The 15,405-nt window shown below is 33.5% G+C and overlaps 2 protein-coding genes and 1 long non-coding RNA gene across 4 annotated transcripts; 1 reads left to right on the forward strand and 2 right to left on the reverse strand.

The window, feature by feature from the left end:
- Positions 1 to 2,027: 2,027 nt before the first annotated feature.
- LOC139519438 (uncharacterized) lies at positions 2,028 to 3,982 on the reverse strand. The gene is made up of 4 exons (XR_011663589.1): positions 3,790 to 3,982; positions 3,197 to 3,263; positions 2,474 to 2,705; positions 2,028 to 2,247 (listed from the first exon to the last, which is right to left on the reverse strand). It is a non-coding gene; the product is annotated as an uncharacterized lncRNA (long non-coding RNA).
- A 3,125-nt stretch (positions 3,983 to 7,107) lies between these two features.
- Positions 7,108 to 8,159, forward strand: LOC139519439 (zinc finger protein 768-like). The gene is made up of 3 exons (XM_071311535.1): positions 7,108 to 7,249; positions 7,528 to 7,591; positions 7,714 to 8,159. Exons 2-3 carry the CDS (start codon positions 7,528 to 7,530, stop codon positions 8,154 to 8,156), a joined length of 507 nt encoding a protein of 168 aa, XP_071167636.1. The 5' UTR covers positions 7,108 to 7,249; the 3' UTR covers positions 8,157 to 8,159.
- Positions 8,160 to 10,088: 1,929 nt separating this feature from the next.
- On the reverse strand, positions 10,089 to 15,148 carry LOC139519440 (uncharacterized). Of its 2 annotated transcripts, XM_071311536.1 has the most exons (6): positions 14,991 to 15,148; positions 13,940 to 14,067; positions 13,064 to 13,154; positions 12,074 to 12,240; positions 10,790 to 10,826; positions 10,089 to 10,279 (listed from the first exon to the last, which is right to left on the reverse strand). In XM_071311536.1, the coding sequence occupies exons 2-6, from the start codon at positions 14,060 to 14,062 to the stop codon at positions 10,107 to 10,109; spliced, it is 591 nt and encodes a 196-aa protein (XP_071167637.1). In that variant the 5' UTR covers positions 14,063 to 14,067; positions 14,991 to 15,148; the 3' UTR covers positions 10,089 to 10,106. The 2 variants fall into 2 exon arrangements, with proteins under 2 accessions (XP_071167637.1, XP_071167638.1); XM_071311537.1 differs by lacking the exon at positions 10,790 to 10,826.
- Between the last annotated feature and the right edge of the window lie 257 nt (positions 15,149 to 15,405).

The raw sequence follows: 15,405 nt of genomic DNA on the forward strand, positions 1-15,405 counted from the left end.
GATTTTGGTCAATGAGACAGCAACTCACAACACGAATTATGAAATACTGTAGAAAAAGCTATAAATTGTCCCAAGTATAAACAAGTCATCGTTAGAATGGTAGAATCTTGTTGATGTCCATGTCTGTTCAGATATTGCAGTTCCCTACTCTGACAGCAGATTTAGCAGTCGAGGCTCAGGCTTTACCATTTTTTATAGTTTGTTCTAATGTTTTGTCCTATTTGCTGCATGTCTCAAGTAATAAACCTGTAGTTCATTGGATGTCGTTGGTTACTGTCTGCTTTATTTTATGTTGTTTGTAGCACAAATCTGTTCTTTGGTGATGTTTTTTTTTGTGGGTTTCTTTCACATTCTTTCCTGCCAGGGTGTTTTATCTATATTGCTTATTTAAGAAATAATTCATGGGGGCTTGAATATATCGTGATTTTACCACGGGTTGGCCCTTTATGACAAATATTTTACCCCTGAGCGATAGCGAGGGGTAAAATATCGGCATAAAGGGACAACCCGTGGTAAAATCTAGATATATTCAAGCCCCCATGAATTATTTCGATTCTGATAGGACACATACGGCAATTCTTTTGGATCGAAGCGCTCTAGGTGTAGGCAAATATTTGCCGTTCCCATAAATAAACGCACTAATAAACTAGCGTAAAAGAACGGAGCAAACTGCATTAGTGACATGCTTAAACTATTTAAAATAATGTATTTAGACAGTTTTGGATGAATTTGAATGATAATTTATTTATATGTCTTATATGATGTACAATAAAGGGCTTTTGCCACATTTTAGCATCATTTGTGTATACATGTTTCCTTGTGATGATTTTCGGATTCACAAGCGTGTATTTTCCCGTAAAATGCTTACATTCTAACGTCATTGTTCTATGACGTCGGGTATCTCATTCATAAAAAAGCATATGACGTGGGAGTGCAATCGGAACAGCACTGGCAATATATTCATATTTTACCACGGGTGTGTACTCAAAGCGTTTGAAGGACGTCATGTTAGAATATACAGTATAAGTTATGTTTATAGTTGAATATAGATGTTTTCATCCAAATCATTTGGTCTCTTAATTATGGATAGTAATCTAAATGGCAAGCATACCAATCATTTTTGTAAGTTTATAGTCTAGCCCTTTCGTTTGAAACATTATACCTTTGGTTATATACCACTGTTTTTCTGAGGTAGAAAATAACTTGTATTTCGAGGGAATCGATGTTAAATAAATTAAGCACATCTTCGTTCTTATCGCCGCTAAAACCCAGCAATTTTACACAACTGCCTGTAGCTGTGCTGTCATTTGACATGTATTCGGATCGCTTCCATCAATCATTTTTGATTTATTATGTTGTTTTCATTTTGACGAACACGACAGATAAGTTGGTTTGAGGCATACATACACAGCTACTTTTGCATAGGTACTATTTCTGTACTAAAAATTTGTAGTACTGATAATGTACTTTTAATATTCAGAAGTAAATTTCCAGTACTGCATTTTTTTAGTACAGAAATAGTACCTATGCAAAAGTAGCTGTGTATACACGTGTAGGAATGTTAGAAAAACAGAACGATGAAGATGTCAAAATTTGAGAAAAGCACACCTGTGGTAATACAAAAACGGATAAATGGGTTTGATGCATACATGCACGTGTTGTGATTTTAGAAAAACATGCTTACTTCTGCAGAACGATGGAGATGTCAAAATTTGAGAAAAACATACTGATAAGTTGGTTTGAGGCATACATGCACGCGTCGTGATGTCAGAAAAAGATGTTTACTTCTGCAGAACGATTAAGATGTTAAAATTGAAGAAAAACACACCTGTGGTTTTCATATTTACAAAAATGACGGATAAGTTGGTTTGAGGCATACATGCACGTGTAGGGATGTTAGACCAACATGTTTACTTTTGCAGAACGATGAAAACGTCAAAATTAAAGAAAAACACACCTGCTTCCTACCAATATTACATCACAATCCAGCGGTTTTTCAATATGCTGTATTAATAATAACAGATGAATTTCATTTAAATTTGGTTTTCATTTTTATTGAAGCTAGATAAACCGGTTCCGGGAATCCCTGCATTAACTTGTCAGGCGCTCAGTTATACAGTAGCGCCATTCTACTGGGGCCTGTCACTAGTGGCTACTGTACACCAAAACAATCACAGGAAAAGTCTGTGCACCATAAAGCTTTCACGTATGATAACCTTGGTATCTTCTGTGTATCAAATCCGAGACCTGTCAAATAATAATAAAATTTCAACTTGTACATTATTGTTGAAAATTTCAAAATTGAGGAATACGCTTAAAAAAGTCAAAATACTCTCTTTTTAATTATTGTTAATAATTATCAATATAATTTGATGAGTTTTTTATCCTCGCATCTTCACTGTAGTCAATCCAATACCATCTTTTATTAACATTCCAGAAGAATTTTACAAAGTGAATTGAAAACCGTGTTTACCTGTTAAAGATCATTCGAATTTAATTCATTTTCAAACTTCAGAGAAGAAATCCCTTCTTCATTCCACCGTAACCTTTGCTTTGGTTGGGTTTAGTCTCAGCTTTGCTATCAATATCTGTGTTGGACTTGACAACCGTGTCAGTCGTACTGGTAGAAGAAATGTCCTCTTTTACAGTTATTTTAGATGTTTCAGGTTTCTCAGCTATAGTGTCATTTACAACTTTCATTGGTTCTTTGAAGAAAAGGTAACGATATTTTATTAGTTGTTATCTACATCGGCGGCATTTTTTATTTTTAAAATTATACTTTTAATCTATTTATAGATGGTTCGTTAAAGCATACTTTGAAAAAATCTTCGACACAGACTGAGAAAATTGTAAATAATAAATTTTTAAATATTTAAGGCACATCCATTATTTTAAAGTTCTCTTTATTTCATTTGTCAAGTGACAATTATACAAAAAAAAACTCCAGAATAACATCCTTCAGGGAAAACAGAACAAGAACAGTTACCTTATTAAAACCATGACAGTACGATACTGTCGGCCTTATTTTCGTTCACTTATGTTTTTTTTTTTTTTTGTTTTTTTTTAAATAAAATGAAAATGGATAGGAGGTGAAAATCATTCTAAATTAGAATGATCTCAGTCTAATTTTACAATAAGATAATTATATGTTTATACATGTAATAATAATAAAAAAATTATCAAAAACTTAAAATACCTTCGGTATTGAGCCATTTATACATCTCAATAGCTCCTGCAAAAATCTGCATGGCAAGAACAATCATCTGAAAAGAAAGACAAAACTTATAGCCTTTCAATCATAAAAAGTAGAGGAGAGCGATACCAACTGTGTATTTACAAAATAGTTATGTGTCCTCCTTTTTTAAGCATTTCCCCTCCAATATTTAAATAACAACTGTCACAATTATCAGGAAAATAAATCCTACTGATGTAAAATATTCAAAGCCTGAACCGAAATAAAAATATAAGTTATGTATGAAGTCCATGCAGTTGTCTATACCAGATTTCAAGAACTTTGTAAAAGTGGTTATTGATAGCAGAGACATATAATACAATTGTCTTATATGTTACTGTTTATAGTTACTAAAATTATTTTTCATGCATTAAAAAGGTCAAGTCCCATGAAAGACTAAATTATTCATCCAAATTTTGCAACTGTATCTCTGTGTTATTTTCAAACTTTTTATATTTTTTTTCTGTGTAATAATTTTTTGGTTATTAAGATCTTGTTGTGTTAACTGCATATATCCTTGTTTTAAAGAGTTTTGTTTCAGTACAGACTTTACTTACGTTTTCCGTAATTCTGGTTGAAATAAATCTAGGATCAAACACAGGAACAAGGATTCAACAAATCCAGGATCGAAATCAGGAACAAGGATTCAAAAAATCACTGATCTTAGTCACGCTGATGTCAAGCAAATTATTTAGACGACTATCAGAACTGAGAAACGTCGTCCTTGGTAACATTAAGGAATGAATTGTGACGTTCTTGATCACCCAGTTCATACATCACAGTAGTCAAGTAACTGCCAGAAAACGGCCATTGCCGCCAAGTGCCATATATATTAGTGGAGCGGCTACTGATTCGGTAGACAAAGGAGTAGGTCCGGTAAGGACCGATTTTGGCCTCAAATTTCAGGTTCATCTGACAAAAGATTTTGATCACTTTTTAAACACTTAAGTGTCTATTTTATTTGAATTAATTAGTTTATGTGGAAAATTTTAACAGATTTAGTCATTAAAAACCATCCGATTCAAGCTCAAATATGAAAAATCTACCAAATATGCCGAAAAATGTCATTTTTCAGTTGGTTTTTGGTAAAAATGAAAGTGGCCGCATCCGTGTTCATCCTCAACCTTTATATATGTTATGTATTATCATCAAATACAACTTACGTTTTACTATTAAGGATGAACACGAATGCGGCCACTTTCGTTTTACACGAAAACCGTCTAAAATTTAACTAAAATGCTAGAATTATGAAGATTTCAGTAATTTAGCATGACTTAATGGTGCTAGTACCGGATAAATTTGCATTGTATTGTCAAAAACAGCCCATATTTATGTAGCAGAAGCATTCTACTGTCTAATGAATAACTAAAAGTTAACGTTTTAACAATTTTGTAAAACTGCTATATTTTGGGGCCAAAAAGGGGTCTTACTGAACCTACTCCTTTCATAATAAACATGTTCGAAAAAAATAATATGTGAACGAAATTGGTAAATACAGTTATTCTTGAAATTTATACAATATAAGGGCATTTCAAAATAGTCCTATATGTAATGAACAATGCATCTGAAAATGGTTAAAAATAACACTGAAAAATCATAATTCTTTGGTGCCTAAAAATATTGATCACAATACATCAAAGTGTATTATTTGCAAAAAAAAGTGTCTCATAAAAGGGTGAAAACATTACATAAAATCTCATCTGCTGAAGGTTAGTCAATCTTTAAGATGCTGCTGTTTGAGCATGCGACGCAGAAATGATTAATCGAATAGAGCAAGATAATTTGCTCAACAATGCAGTGTATCTCTCTGCATGTATGACCACATACCTGGCATATAGACCAAAATCCACTGATAAATATGCGTATGATTTGGCATTTGAAAGAGTAGTTGAAATCATAGACAGATACCTTATTCGTGACCAAACATCTCTGGTATTGTAATAACTTATAACAATGGACCAGTCTTTTTTACCTGATAAAGTAAGAAAGACATACTGTAAATCCTCTAAACTTAAGGCTTAACTTGAGAAGCACTACAGGGATGCCATTGTATGTTTTGCTCAACAAGGACAAGGTCAATCTAGCATTGTATTTGCTAGCGATATTTCCATTGGAGATGCTATAAAAGCAGCGTATAACATATAAGCAGAATTAGAAATTGCAATAAAAGCCTACTTTAGTACATGTAGCTCCACCAAAACCAACGAACAAACCGATATGCATGTACTTTATGTAGCAGGCTCAATATTAAGACAAAAAATGGAAAATATTTGTATACCTTATTATTATCCTGCAAATGACGAAGTATCGTTGGAAATGTCAGAAACAATGGTGTCACCCTGTTTGATAAGTTTTGCGGTTACTCGGCTTCTTGACAAAAAGACTTTTTTTAACATTTTCTTCAGTAACAATGGATATTTCAAACCAGTTTAACTCCGCCACATTCTGTATGTGCCTGTTCTGAAATTCAGTGGTTGTCCTTTGTTTTCGTGTAACATATTTGTTTTTTCGTTCTTTATTTTGAACATGAAATAGGCCACTAGTTTTTTTAGTTTGAATTGTTTATATTTTTCATTTCAAGGACTTTTATAGCTGGCTATACGGATAGGGCTTTGCTCATTGTTGAAGACTGTACGCTGACCTATAGTTGTTCATTTCCGTGTCATTTGGTCTCTTGTGGAGAGTTGTCTCATTAGCTATCATACCCGTGACATCTTCTTTTGTTATATGAAAATAGAAATTTTGATGAAAGTTGAAAACTCAAATGAATATCAACCACATTTAAGAAAAAAATGTAAAGCGCACGGCTAGATATGCTTTAACGAGTTCTGTGCCAAAAATCCAACAGTTTAAGGCCTTTGAGAATGAACATATTAAATTAGTTGAGTTTTAAGAGTAATGTTAGCTGGAACCCATCCATTCCACTATATTATTATCCATACATTTATCTTTATGACGTATGATGATGTGTTTTCGGTACCAGGCACGAATGGAAATTGACATCATGGTTTTATTAACTTTCGTGTCATGCAAATTACGTTATAAATGCAAAAATAAAAAAAGGACTTTTTTCCTATCTTGTTACTTTTTTCGCTATGTTTCCTTGTGATAATGACTAATATACCTAAAAATGACTAGTGTAAAATCATTTAAACAAGAAAACTAACAGTCTTATCCATATAAAAAAAACAATAATGTGTCTCCAGTACACGGATTCCCCATCCGCACTATCATTTTCTATGTTCAGTGGACCGTGAAAATGGGAGGAAATCTCTAATTTGGCATTAAAATTAGAAAGATCATATCATAGGGAACATGTGTACTAAGTTTCAAGTTGATTGGACTTCAACTTCATCAAAAACTACCTCGACCAAAAACTTTAACCTGAAGCGGGACAGAAGGACGGACGAACGAACGCTCATACGGACTAACGGACGGACGGACCGACCAAAAAACGTAATGCTCATAAATGGGGCATAAAAATAGAAACAACAGAATGTGTCCCCATTACACGGATGCCCCGCGTAATGACGTATGATGATGTACTGTCCGCACTATCATTTTTTATGTTCAGTGGACCGTGAAAATAGGAGAAAATCTCTACTTTGGCATTAAAATAAGAAAGATCACATCATAGGGAACATGTGTATTAAGTTTCAAATTGATTGAACCAACTTCATCAAGAACTACTTCGACCAAAAACTGTAACCTGAAAACTTTAACCTGAAACGGGACAGACGGACGAACGGACGAACGGACCAGAAACATAATGCCCATAAATTGGGCATACAAACACTCATGAACCAAAGAAAACCAATGAACACCAGGTTTACATATAGTATTATCACGTTATTGTTACCATGCGTAACGTTTGTAACATACTACCTAGGTTACGTCAGTCTCACTATAGCTGAAACTCGTTGGTTTGCTGTCTGTTTGATTATCAATCACTCACTAGTAAAAGTGTACTCAAAAGTGTACTCAAAAGTGTACTCAACAGAAAGAAATTGTTGCAAAGTGAGTACAACAATATTATATGTATGTGATAAAGTCGTTTGTTCGTTTTATTTAGCTAATAAGTAAAATAGCAAAAATACTGAACTCAAAAGAAAAATTCAAAAAGAAAATTTCTTTTACACAAGGCAAAATCAAAAGCTTTTCAAATTTTCAAATACACTACATTTTCGCATTTTATATTACCAATCACCATTTATTTTAGTTTTTCGATGCCATTTTCTTTCTGAAACAGATACATGTGTGTACTAACAAAGATCATACCTTTTGTATATTTTCAGATGATTGTATTTGCAATGCAGCTCTTTGTCGGTGCTATTGAAATGTATAACTGGTTCAACAAAGGTAAGATTTATAGCGGGTTGTTGTAAAGAAATGTGCACTCGCGATACAAGTTCAACTCCACACCTTAGGATTTCAATGTTTAAAACAGACTTTTCTATTATTTGTTTAACATTATTTTGCAGACCCTGTCGTTGATGCGAACAACAACAAAGAAGAGGTGCAAGCAAAACCTATGAGTATTCCTAGTCCAGAAATTCCACACAGTAGCAGATCAGAACCTGCAATGAAGTCAAATAACACTGAAGGCTCTCCAAAGACCGATGACAAATCTGCAAAGACCGATGATAAATCTCCAAATACCGATGGTAAATCTCCGAAGACCGATGGTAATTCTCCAAAGACCGATGGTAAATCACCAAAGAACGATGACAAATCTCCCAATATCGATGATAAATCACAAAAGAACGATGATAAATCTCCCAAGACCGATGATAAATCACCAAAGACCGATGATAAATCTCCAAAGACCGATAATAAATCCCCAAAGACCGAATCTCCCAAGACCGGTAATACAACAAACCGCAACAATGGCTTTGGTGGAATGAAGAAAGGATTTTTACTTTAAATTTTAGGTAGGAGAAGGATCTGTGTTGGATATTTACATATTTATTGGATTGTTGAGCTTTCTGGATACAGCTGGTATGATTCACATAATCCCTCCGTCGAGGACATTTAATGTAGACTAAATCACATTCTGTCATTAATAAAATATTTTGATTTGATTTGATTAATATTTTTTATATTTTTTTTTAATTTCTAAATGTTAACATACACTTTGAGAGGTAAAATCTATATAAAATCATAAAACATTCTGTTTACAAGAGCGTTAAATCATCAACATGAATATCTTATGAATTCATATGACACCAGGTTCTATGATATAGTCTCAAGACACATGAAAAATATGCCCATACCACATTTATTAATGATCCTAATTTTACAAATTGATCGAGGATTTTCTCATTATAATCTCGAAATATCTCGCTAGCTAACATTAAGTTTAGATAATTTTGAGTTTTCATTAAAATTATAGATTAAAAAGCATAAATTAATCTCCTTTTAGAGTGAATAAATCGCAACTATTTAGTATAATCCTGGTTTAAGTCGAGAAAATCCCAAAACTAGATACACGACAACAAATGAAAATTTTTAATGACCTTGGCAGGCTATACAGCCCTTGCATGGTCGGCTAAATACACGACCTTTTTTTCTTCTGCTTATATAGGTTCCAATGCATTTGAAGAAGCTGCAGACCTATAGGAAGAAACAAGAACCTCAATAAAGTTTAACGGTTACAATAGATTGGTGCTACCAAATATATTTCATCCAGACAGTAGAACAGAAATGAACAAATATCAATTTAGTGCCATAACAGAATAGAAGATAAAGTTCTTGTTATGTACATATTTGGAAATAAATAAGATAAAAACTATATACGAATTATTCTATAATATTTTTATATCATTAATACGCTATATTTCCCCTTCTTCTTTGTAAATTAATCTTGCATATGTATAAAACAATGTTTCAACTGTAAGGGGAAGGGTTGGGATCCCGCCAATATGTTTGTATGTGCCTGTCATTAGTCAGGTGCTGTGTTACATATTTGTTTTCCGGGTTTTTTTTTAACTTTAATAAGCCTTTTGCTTTCTCGTTTGAATTGTTTTACATTTAGTGTGATTTCGGGTCTTTTATAGCCGACTATTCGGTATAGGCTTTGTTCATTGTTGAAGGCCGTACGGTGACCTATATCTGTTGATTTTTTTTTCAATTGGTCTCTTGTGAAGAGTTTTGATTGTTGAGATTGGCAATCATACCACATCTTCTTTTTTATATGTACACCTTACAAGCAATTTTGTCTTTCAAACTTCTAAGGACACCATAATTGTAACGCATGTGTTTTTTTTTTTAATAAAAATGATAGAAAATATCGCAATGAAATGAAACAAAATAAAAACATCGCAAACATCCAACCACTGTTATGAAATTGGCGACCATACATTTATTTGCGAATACTTGGTTGTTGGGGTATGTGTTTGTTCTTCGTACTTGGGGTGCTTCCTATAAAAAAAATATTCTAAATTTCTTTTTTGCATCATTACTTACAAGTGGCACGTGTACGACTAAGGCCGTGAGCTCGATGATATATATAAGTTCGTACAGTACACGTAAGTTGCACGTTGCAAGTCACAGACATGACATGCAGTTCGAACCAAAGGGAAATAAAAGTCGGGAATGAAAGCATAAATATACATTTAAGTAAACAACTTTTAAAAAACTATGATTCGTTTTTTCTCTCAAAAAGTTACATTGTTGGTCAATAAAAGGCCATCAGTTCATAGAATCAATTTCCAATGAAAGGCCCTTCATTCAGTTACTTGGATACAAACTTACACAAACCACCCGAGGATTGGTCATTTATTTTTACACAGGAACACATTATGTGTTCCAATTCTGCTTGTTTAAAAAAAGGAATGGCCATTAAACAAGACTATAGTTATGAATGTTTGTTGTTTTATTTTACAGCACACAACGGACATTTATTATTAGTTTCGATGATTTTGTCCGAGATCTCTGTTGCGTCGCCTTCGGAAGGTTTCGTAATAAGTTCTTGGTTTGAGGAAGTTCCAAGTGAATCTATGGACGAAATTTGGTCTCCGATCGAATCTGTTATCTGGTTTCTTCTTCCTAAAAGGAAATGTTACATGATTTAAAACAACTTACTTTCTTTGAAAAATTATTTTAAATATCGCCGATAAAAGAAACTTGTTCGGTCACCTTACGGCCAACCATTACTATCCACAATACTTTATTAAAAAAATCACAGCATAATCAAAAGAACAGAGAATGACATGCAAAACAGTTATAATACATAATAGGTAGAGGTGACATATTCGTATGTTTTTACCTCTCCAATAAACTTTAAGAACATGAAATGGTCATCATATATCAACCAAGGTCGGATCCAGGAGGGGGAGCACCCCTTTTTCGTGGGAAAAATTTGGTTGATTATATAAGGAATCACTGAAGCATGACTGGGACTGTCTGTCCCCTCTTAGATCAGTCGGCCTCCACCCTCCCCTTATGAAAGAAGTTCTGGGCCCGCCACTGATGAATCAGACAACGTATCATTCTATATATACACTGTAGTGTTTATAATAATTTATATATGATGGAAATTTTAAGAACAAATCTTACTTCTCCAGCTGTATTTGTACTTCTTTGAACTAGGAATCTATATCAAATAAAAAACAAGATGATTTTATTCACTTGCTGCTATTCAAGTATACTTGTGTATAATATGATAACGCTGGACTGTTTTAATAAAAAAAATCCTTTGTAGTGTCCTCTTTAATAGTATCATTGTGTGTCGTATAATTCTTCAGTCAAAAATTCAATATAAAAAAGAAGATGCCGTATAAATTCCAATGAGACAACATTCTTTTACATATTTTTCGGGAAGTGATTCTCTCTAGATTTTTCGTACGTTAAGCATTTATTTTGACCCTTTTTCGTTGCAGGAACAATGAAAAAAAACTAATTTTTACTTTTAAGTTTTTAAATATGACTTTAATTTTAAAGTACATAATGCATATGTTATCAATTTATGAAAAGGATAATTGAAGTTATAGGATTTAGAGAGCAAATGTATGAAATGTTGTCCACAAATAGTTTGTATCTGTTTACCCATATAAACCAGGGAGAATTATTCATTTTAGATCTGGAAGATGGATACGTACCCATATAAACCAGGGAGAGTTATTCATTTTAGATCTGGAAGGTGGATACGTACCAATATAAACCAGGGAGATGTATTCATTTTAGATCTGGAAGATGGATACGTACCCATATAAACCAGGGAGAGTTATTCATTTTAGATCTGGAAGGTGGATACGTACCAATATAAACCAGGGAGATGTATTCATTTTAGATCTGGAAGATGGATACGTACCCATATAAACCAGGGAGAGTTATTCATTTTAGATCTGGAAGGTGGATACGTACCAATATAAACCAGGGAGATGTATTCATTTTAGATCTGGAAGGTGGATACGTACCCATATAAACCAGGGAGAGTTATTCATTTTAGATCTGGAAGGTGGATACGTACCAATATAAACCAGGGAGATGTATTCATTTTAGATCTGGAAGGTGGATACGTACCCATATAAACCAGTGAGAATTATTCATTTTAGATCTGGAAGATGGATACGTACCCATATAAACCAGGGAGAGTTATTCATTTTAGATCTGGAAGGTGGATACGTACCAATATAAACCAGGGAGATGTATTCATTTTAGATCTGGAAGGTGGATACGTACCCATATAAACCAGGGAGAAGTCTTCATTTTAGATCTGAAATGTGGATACGTACCCATATAAACCAGGGAGAGGTATTCATTTCAAATCTGGAAGGTGGATACCTACCCATATAAACCAGGGAGATGTATTCATTTTAGACCTGGAAGGTGGATACGTACCCATATAAACCAGGGAGAGGTATTCATTTTAGATCTAGAAGGTGGATATGTACTTCTCCAGTCCGTCATAGATGTGTTGTCACCATTAAGATCTAGAACATTTGACATGCTGTGAGATTGTCTTCTTTGTTGCATAGAACGAAGATGACTGTCACACAGGTTACTTTCTGGAAAAAAAGAATCAATAAATATAAAAAGATGTGGCATGAGTGCCAATGAGACAACTCTCCACCCAAGTCTCAATTTGTAAAAGAATAATAATTATAGGTCAGAGTACGGCCTTCAACACTGAGCCCTGGCTCACACCGAACAGCAAGCTACAAAGTGCTCAAAAAATGACTAGTGTAAAACCATGTATACTTTAAATATAAAGACAATTATAATACTTGTTCTACATACACTCAGATGTGTTTGTTTAAATGAAAAGCCTATGTCAAGAAAAAACTAAGTATCTGTCTAGTGTGCATCCAAGAGTTCCAAATTGTAAAGTTGAAGTAATCCCTTCGAAAGTTTTAAGTCATAATGTGTTTATGGAATATCTGTGTCAAAGGTTCCAATTGTCGTATCAGCACTCCCGTCCTATTTTCGTCGATTGTGAAATCCCTGGATAAGATTCATCACCCAATTTGTTGTTACCAAGCGTAACACGACTGGTGCCACTTTATTTTTTTTTTCAAAGCATCTGAGATCACACCTATTTTGTGTTGATCATTCTCTAGTTTTCTATGTCTATTGTTTCATTAACTTTCTTGTATTTTTGTCGTCTTTCTTTTTTTGTAATTCCCTTTCCGTCCCTTTTTCAGCGATTATTAAAGACCTGGAACATGCTCAAATAGTATTAATTCTGTATGACTTTTTATGTCAAGTTTTAAAGATAGAAAACAATTACATTTTTGAAATAACATCCGATATATTATTTCAACTGAATGTCACATTTTGTTTTAACTTTCATGAGTATATTTCCTAATTAAATAAAATAATAAATGATACCTTTCCAAGGCGTCGTGTCGCTATCTTCGTCTGTTTCAACTACATCTGAAGATATTTCAAATATATCATTCTGTGTACTTGTTCTGTCTGTCTGGAAAAAAGATATTAATAATACAATAATAAAATCAGAGAATATCTCCACCAATAGAATTCACAGTGAAAAGGGGATATGGTCCGAGTCCACAATTAATTCGTAGTGCATTTCTTTTAGAACATAAATGAAAATTAAAAAAAATCCCATCTGCGCTTTCTCAATCAAATCTTTACAGTGTGTTGTACTACTTTTGAGACAAATTATATCAAAATTATAGAAAACTTCATCGGCTCTAACTCAAAATATGGACAATTTTATTTTTAGGGCGTCTTGAAATCTTTTGACAGCTTCCTAAGTGCTAATTTTTAATCTTTTTTTCAGCTGGACCAAATCACTACTTTCCTTTTTTCAATTTTTTTAGTGTAATTCCCCCCCCCCCCCTTTTTCTTGCAATTTGAGGCATAAAACATGGAGAAATAAATTTGGAAGGGGTATAAAAAATATTGGCAAGTACTCCACTGTCAACACTAGGGACTATAATTCAAGGGACGACAATTGTGGTCTTGGACCATATGTGGGATGTATAAGCAAATTAGATAGCAACACGATATTCACAAAACCACAAATATCGAGAAGATATATAGGGAAAAAAATCCAGTCAAAATTATATTTACGATGTCAAAAAAATGTCGAGACTGACATTCTTATGACACTGGGGAATCTTTATACCATTCACTTTTCGGTAGCTGCTATGTGGTAGTTTAACAAAATACATTGTCCGCTTTCAAGATGGTTTCGTTCTTGTGTTCATGGTATCATGATAAATGTTTTATTATACTCACCGATGTACTATGTAAGTCTAAATTATCGAAATATTGGTACGTGAGACTCTCATCACTTTTGGTGACATTAATTCCGCAGCAACCATAGGCTCCGAAGAACAGTGACTTCGCCTTTAGTGGCATTTATGCTGCAAAAAAAAAAAAAAAAAAAATAGGCAATTTATATTAAATAAAATTGATAGACATGGATGAGTAAGTTTTAACTTTTATTCATTAAAATGCATCAAACAAAACAAATGTCATATGCTTTGTTTTATCTTGTATAAAATCAAGTGTAAGCAACAGATTCAGGGAAGATCACTCGTAATAGATGCTTGTTTATTTTTGAAGATCGTATTTTACGTCTTTGTGTCGTTCGGTTGCTGTCTCCTTTTGTTTATTTACCAAATCTATACGAAATATTTTCCTCCAAACATGTAGAATTGTAGAGCATTATTTTCAAAACTTCCACAGGTGAGTTCAGGGATAGAATTGGTTATTCTAATGCAACAACGTTTGTAACGTTCATTTTGATTGGATAACGTCACTTTCTTACATGGCATCAATTGACAATTGATGCTATGGGACGTACGCGCAAGCGCAGACGGCATATGACAGATTTTAAATACATGTTTTAACGTTGTTTTCTGTCATTTTCATTAGAATGGAGATAACAATATTGTATTTTAAGCTCCGACGGCATCAATTTGGGATTTGATGGTCGCAAATACCCGTTTACTGTCTCCGCTAACGCGTCGCCAGTAAACTTAATTTGCGACCATCAAATCCCCAATTGATGCCGTCGGAGCTTAAAATACAATACAGTTATCTCCTAAGTGTGTTGCGTTCTAAGCACTAGTCTCATAAAAAAATAATGACTTATAAACGTGGCAAAAAAAGCATGCGTAACATGGTGAATCACATGGGTATATTAATAGGCAGTCAGCAAAAAAAAAAAAAAAAACATTCTCCCAAATACACTTCCCAACGTCCCCTTAAAATGACATTTATTTTCCATAGATTACAACATCAGATAATCTATTAGTATTATCTAGTGCAGGATTGAACATACCTGTGTTCTTGCGTTTTTAAATTTCCAGCTTTTTGAGTGAATTTCCTTGCATCTTGTCAGTTTTATGTTACGCTTTCTACGTCACATCTGAGAATGGCGGGACTTTTAACCAGACAAATACGAAGGCTTTCAGATATGGCACATCCACATAGTGTTAATAATAACAGTTTTTCAATCTTTATGTGGGGTCTGTGTTGTTAAATCTGTATAATAAGTCTTTTCTGAACTGTTGTCCAGTCTGTCAGTTTTTCTTTTAGTCAGTATGGTGTCTGTATTTATTTAATTCAATAGTTTCGATTGCTTCTTATAGTAATCTTCTTATTTTTCACTAGCATTTACTGGGATCGGTTTCACAAAAAAAAAAACTTACGACTATTATTGATATATTCTTAAGTCATGAACAATTTAGTTATTT

The sequence above is a fragment of the Mytilus edulis genome, chromosome 4 (assembly GCF_963676685.1).
Source record: "Mytilus edulis chromosome 4, xbMytEdul2.2, whole genome shotgun sequence".
NCBI lineage: Eukaryota > Metazoa > Mollusca > Bivalvia > Mytilida > Mytilidae > Mytilus > Mytilus edulis.

What these genes read in the sequence shown, in the direction of transcription:
- LOC139519439 (XM_071311535.1), top strand. Translation starts at nt 7,528, where the DNA reads ATGATTGTATTTGCAATGCAGCTCTTTGTCGGTGCTATTGAAATGTAT. An exon ending in GTATAACTGGTTCAACAAAG is followed by an intron (nt 7,592 to 7,713) that starts GTAAGATTTATA and finishes ATTATTTTGCAG; the next exon opens with ACCCTGTCGTTGATGCGAAC.
- LOC139519440 (XM_071311536.1), bottom strand. Translation starts at nt 14,062, where the DNA reads ATGCCACTAAAGGCGAAGTCACTGTTCTTCGGAGCCTATGGTTGCTGC. An exon ending in TAGACTTACATAGTACATCG is followed by an intron (nt 13,155 to 13,939) that starts GTGAGTATAATA and finishes TCTTTTTTCCAG; the next exon opens with ACAGACAGAACAAGTACACA. An exon ending in CCTCTCCCTGGTTTATATGG is followed by an intron (nt 10,827 to 12,073) that starts GTACGTATCCAC and finishes TATTTGATATAG; the next exon opens with ATTCCTAGTTCAAAGAAGTA.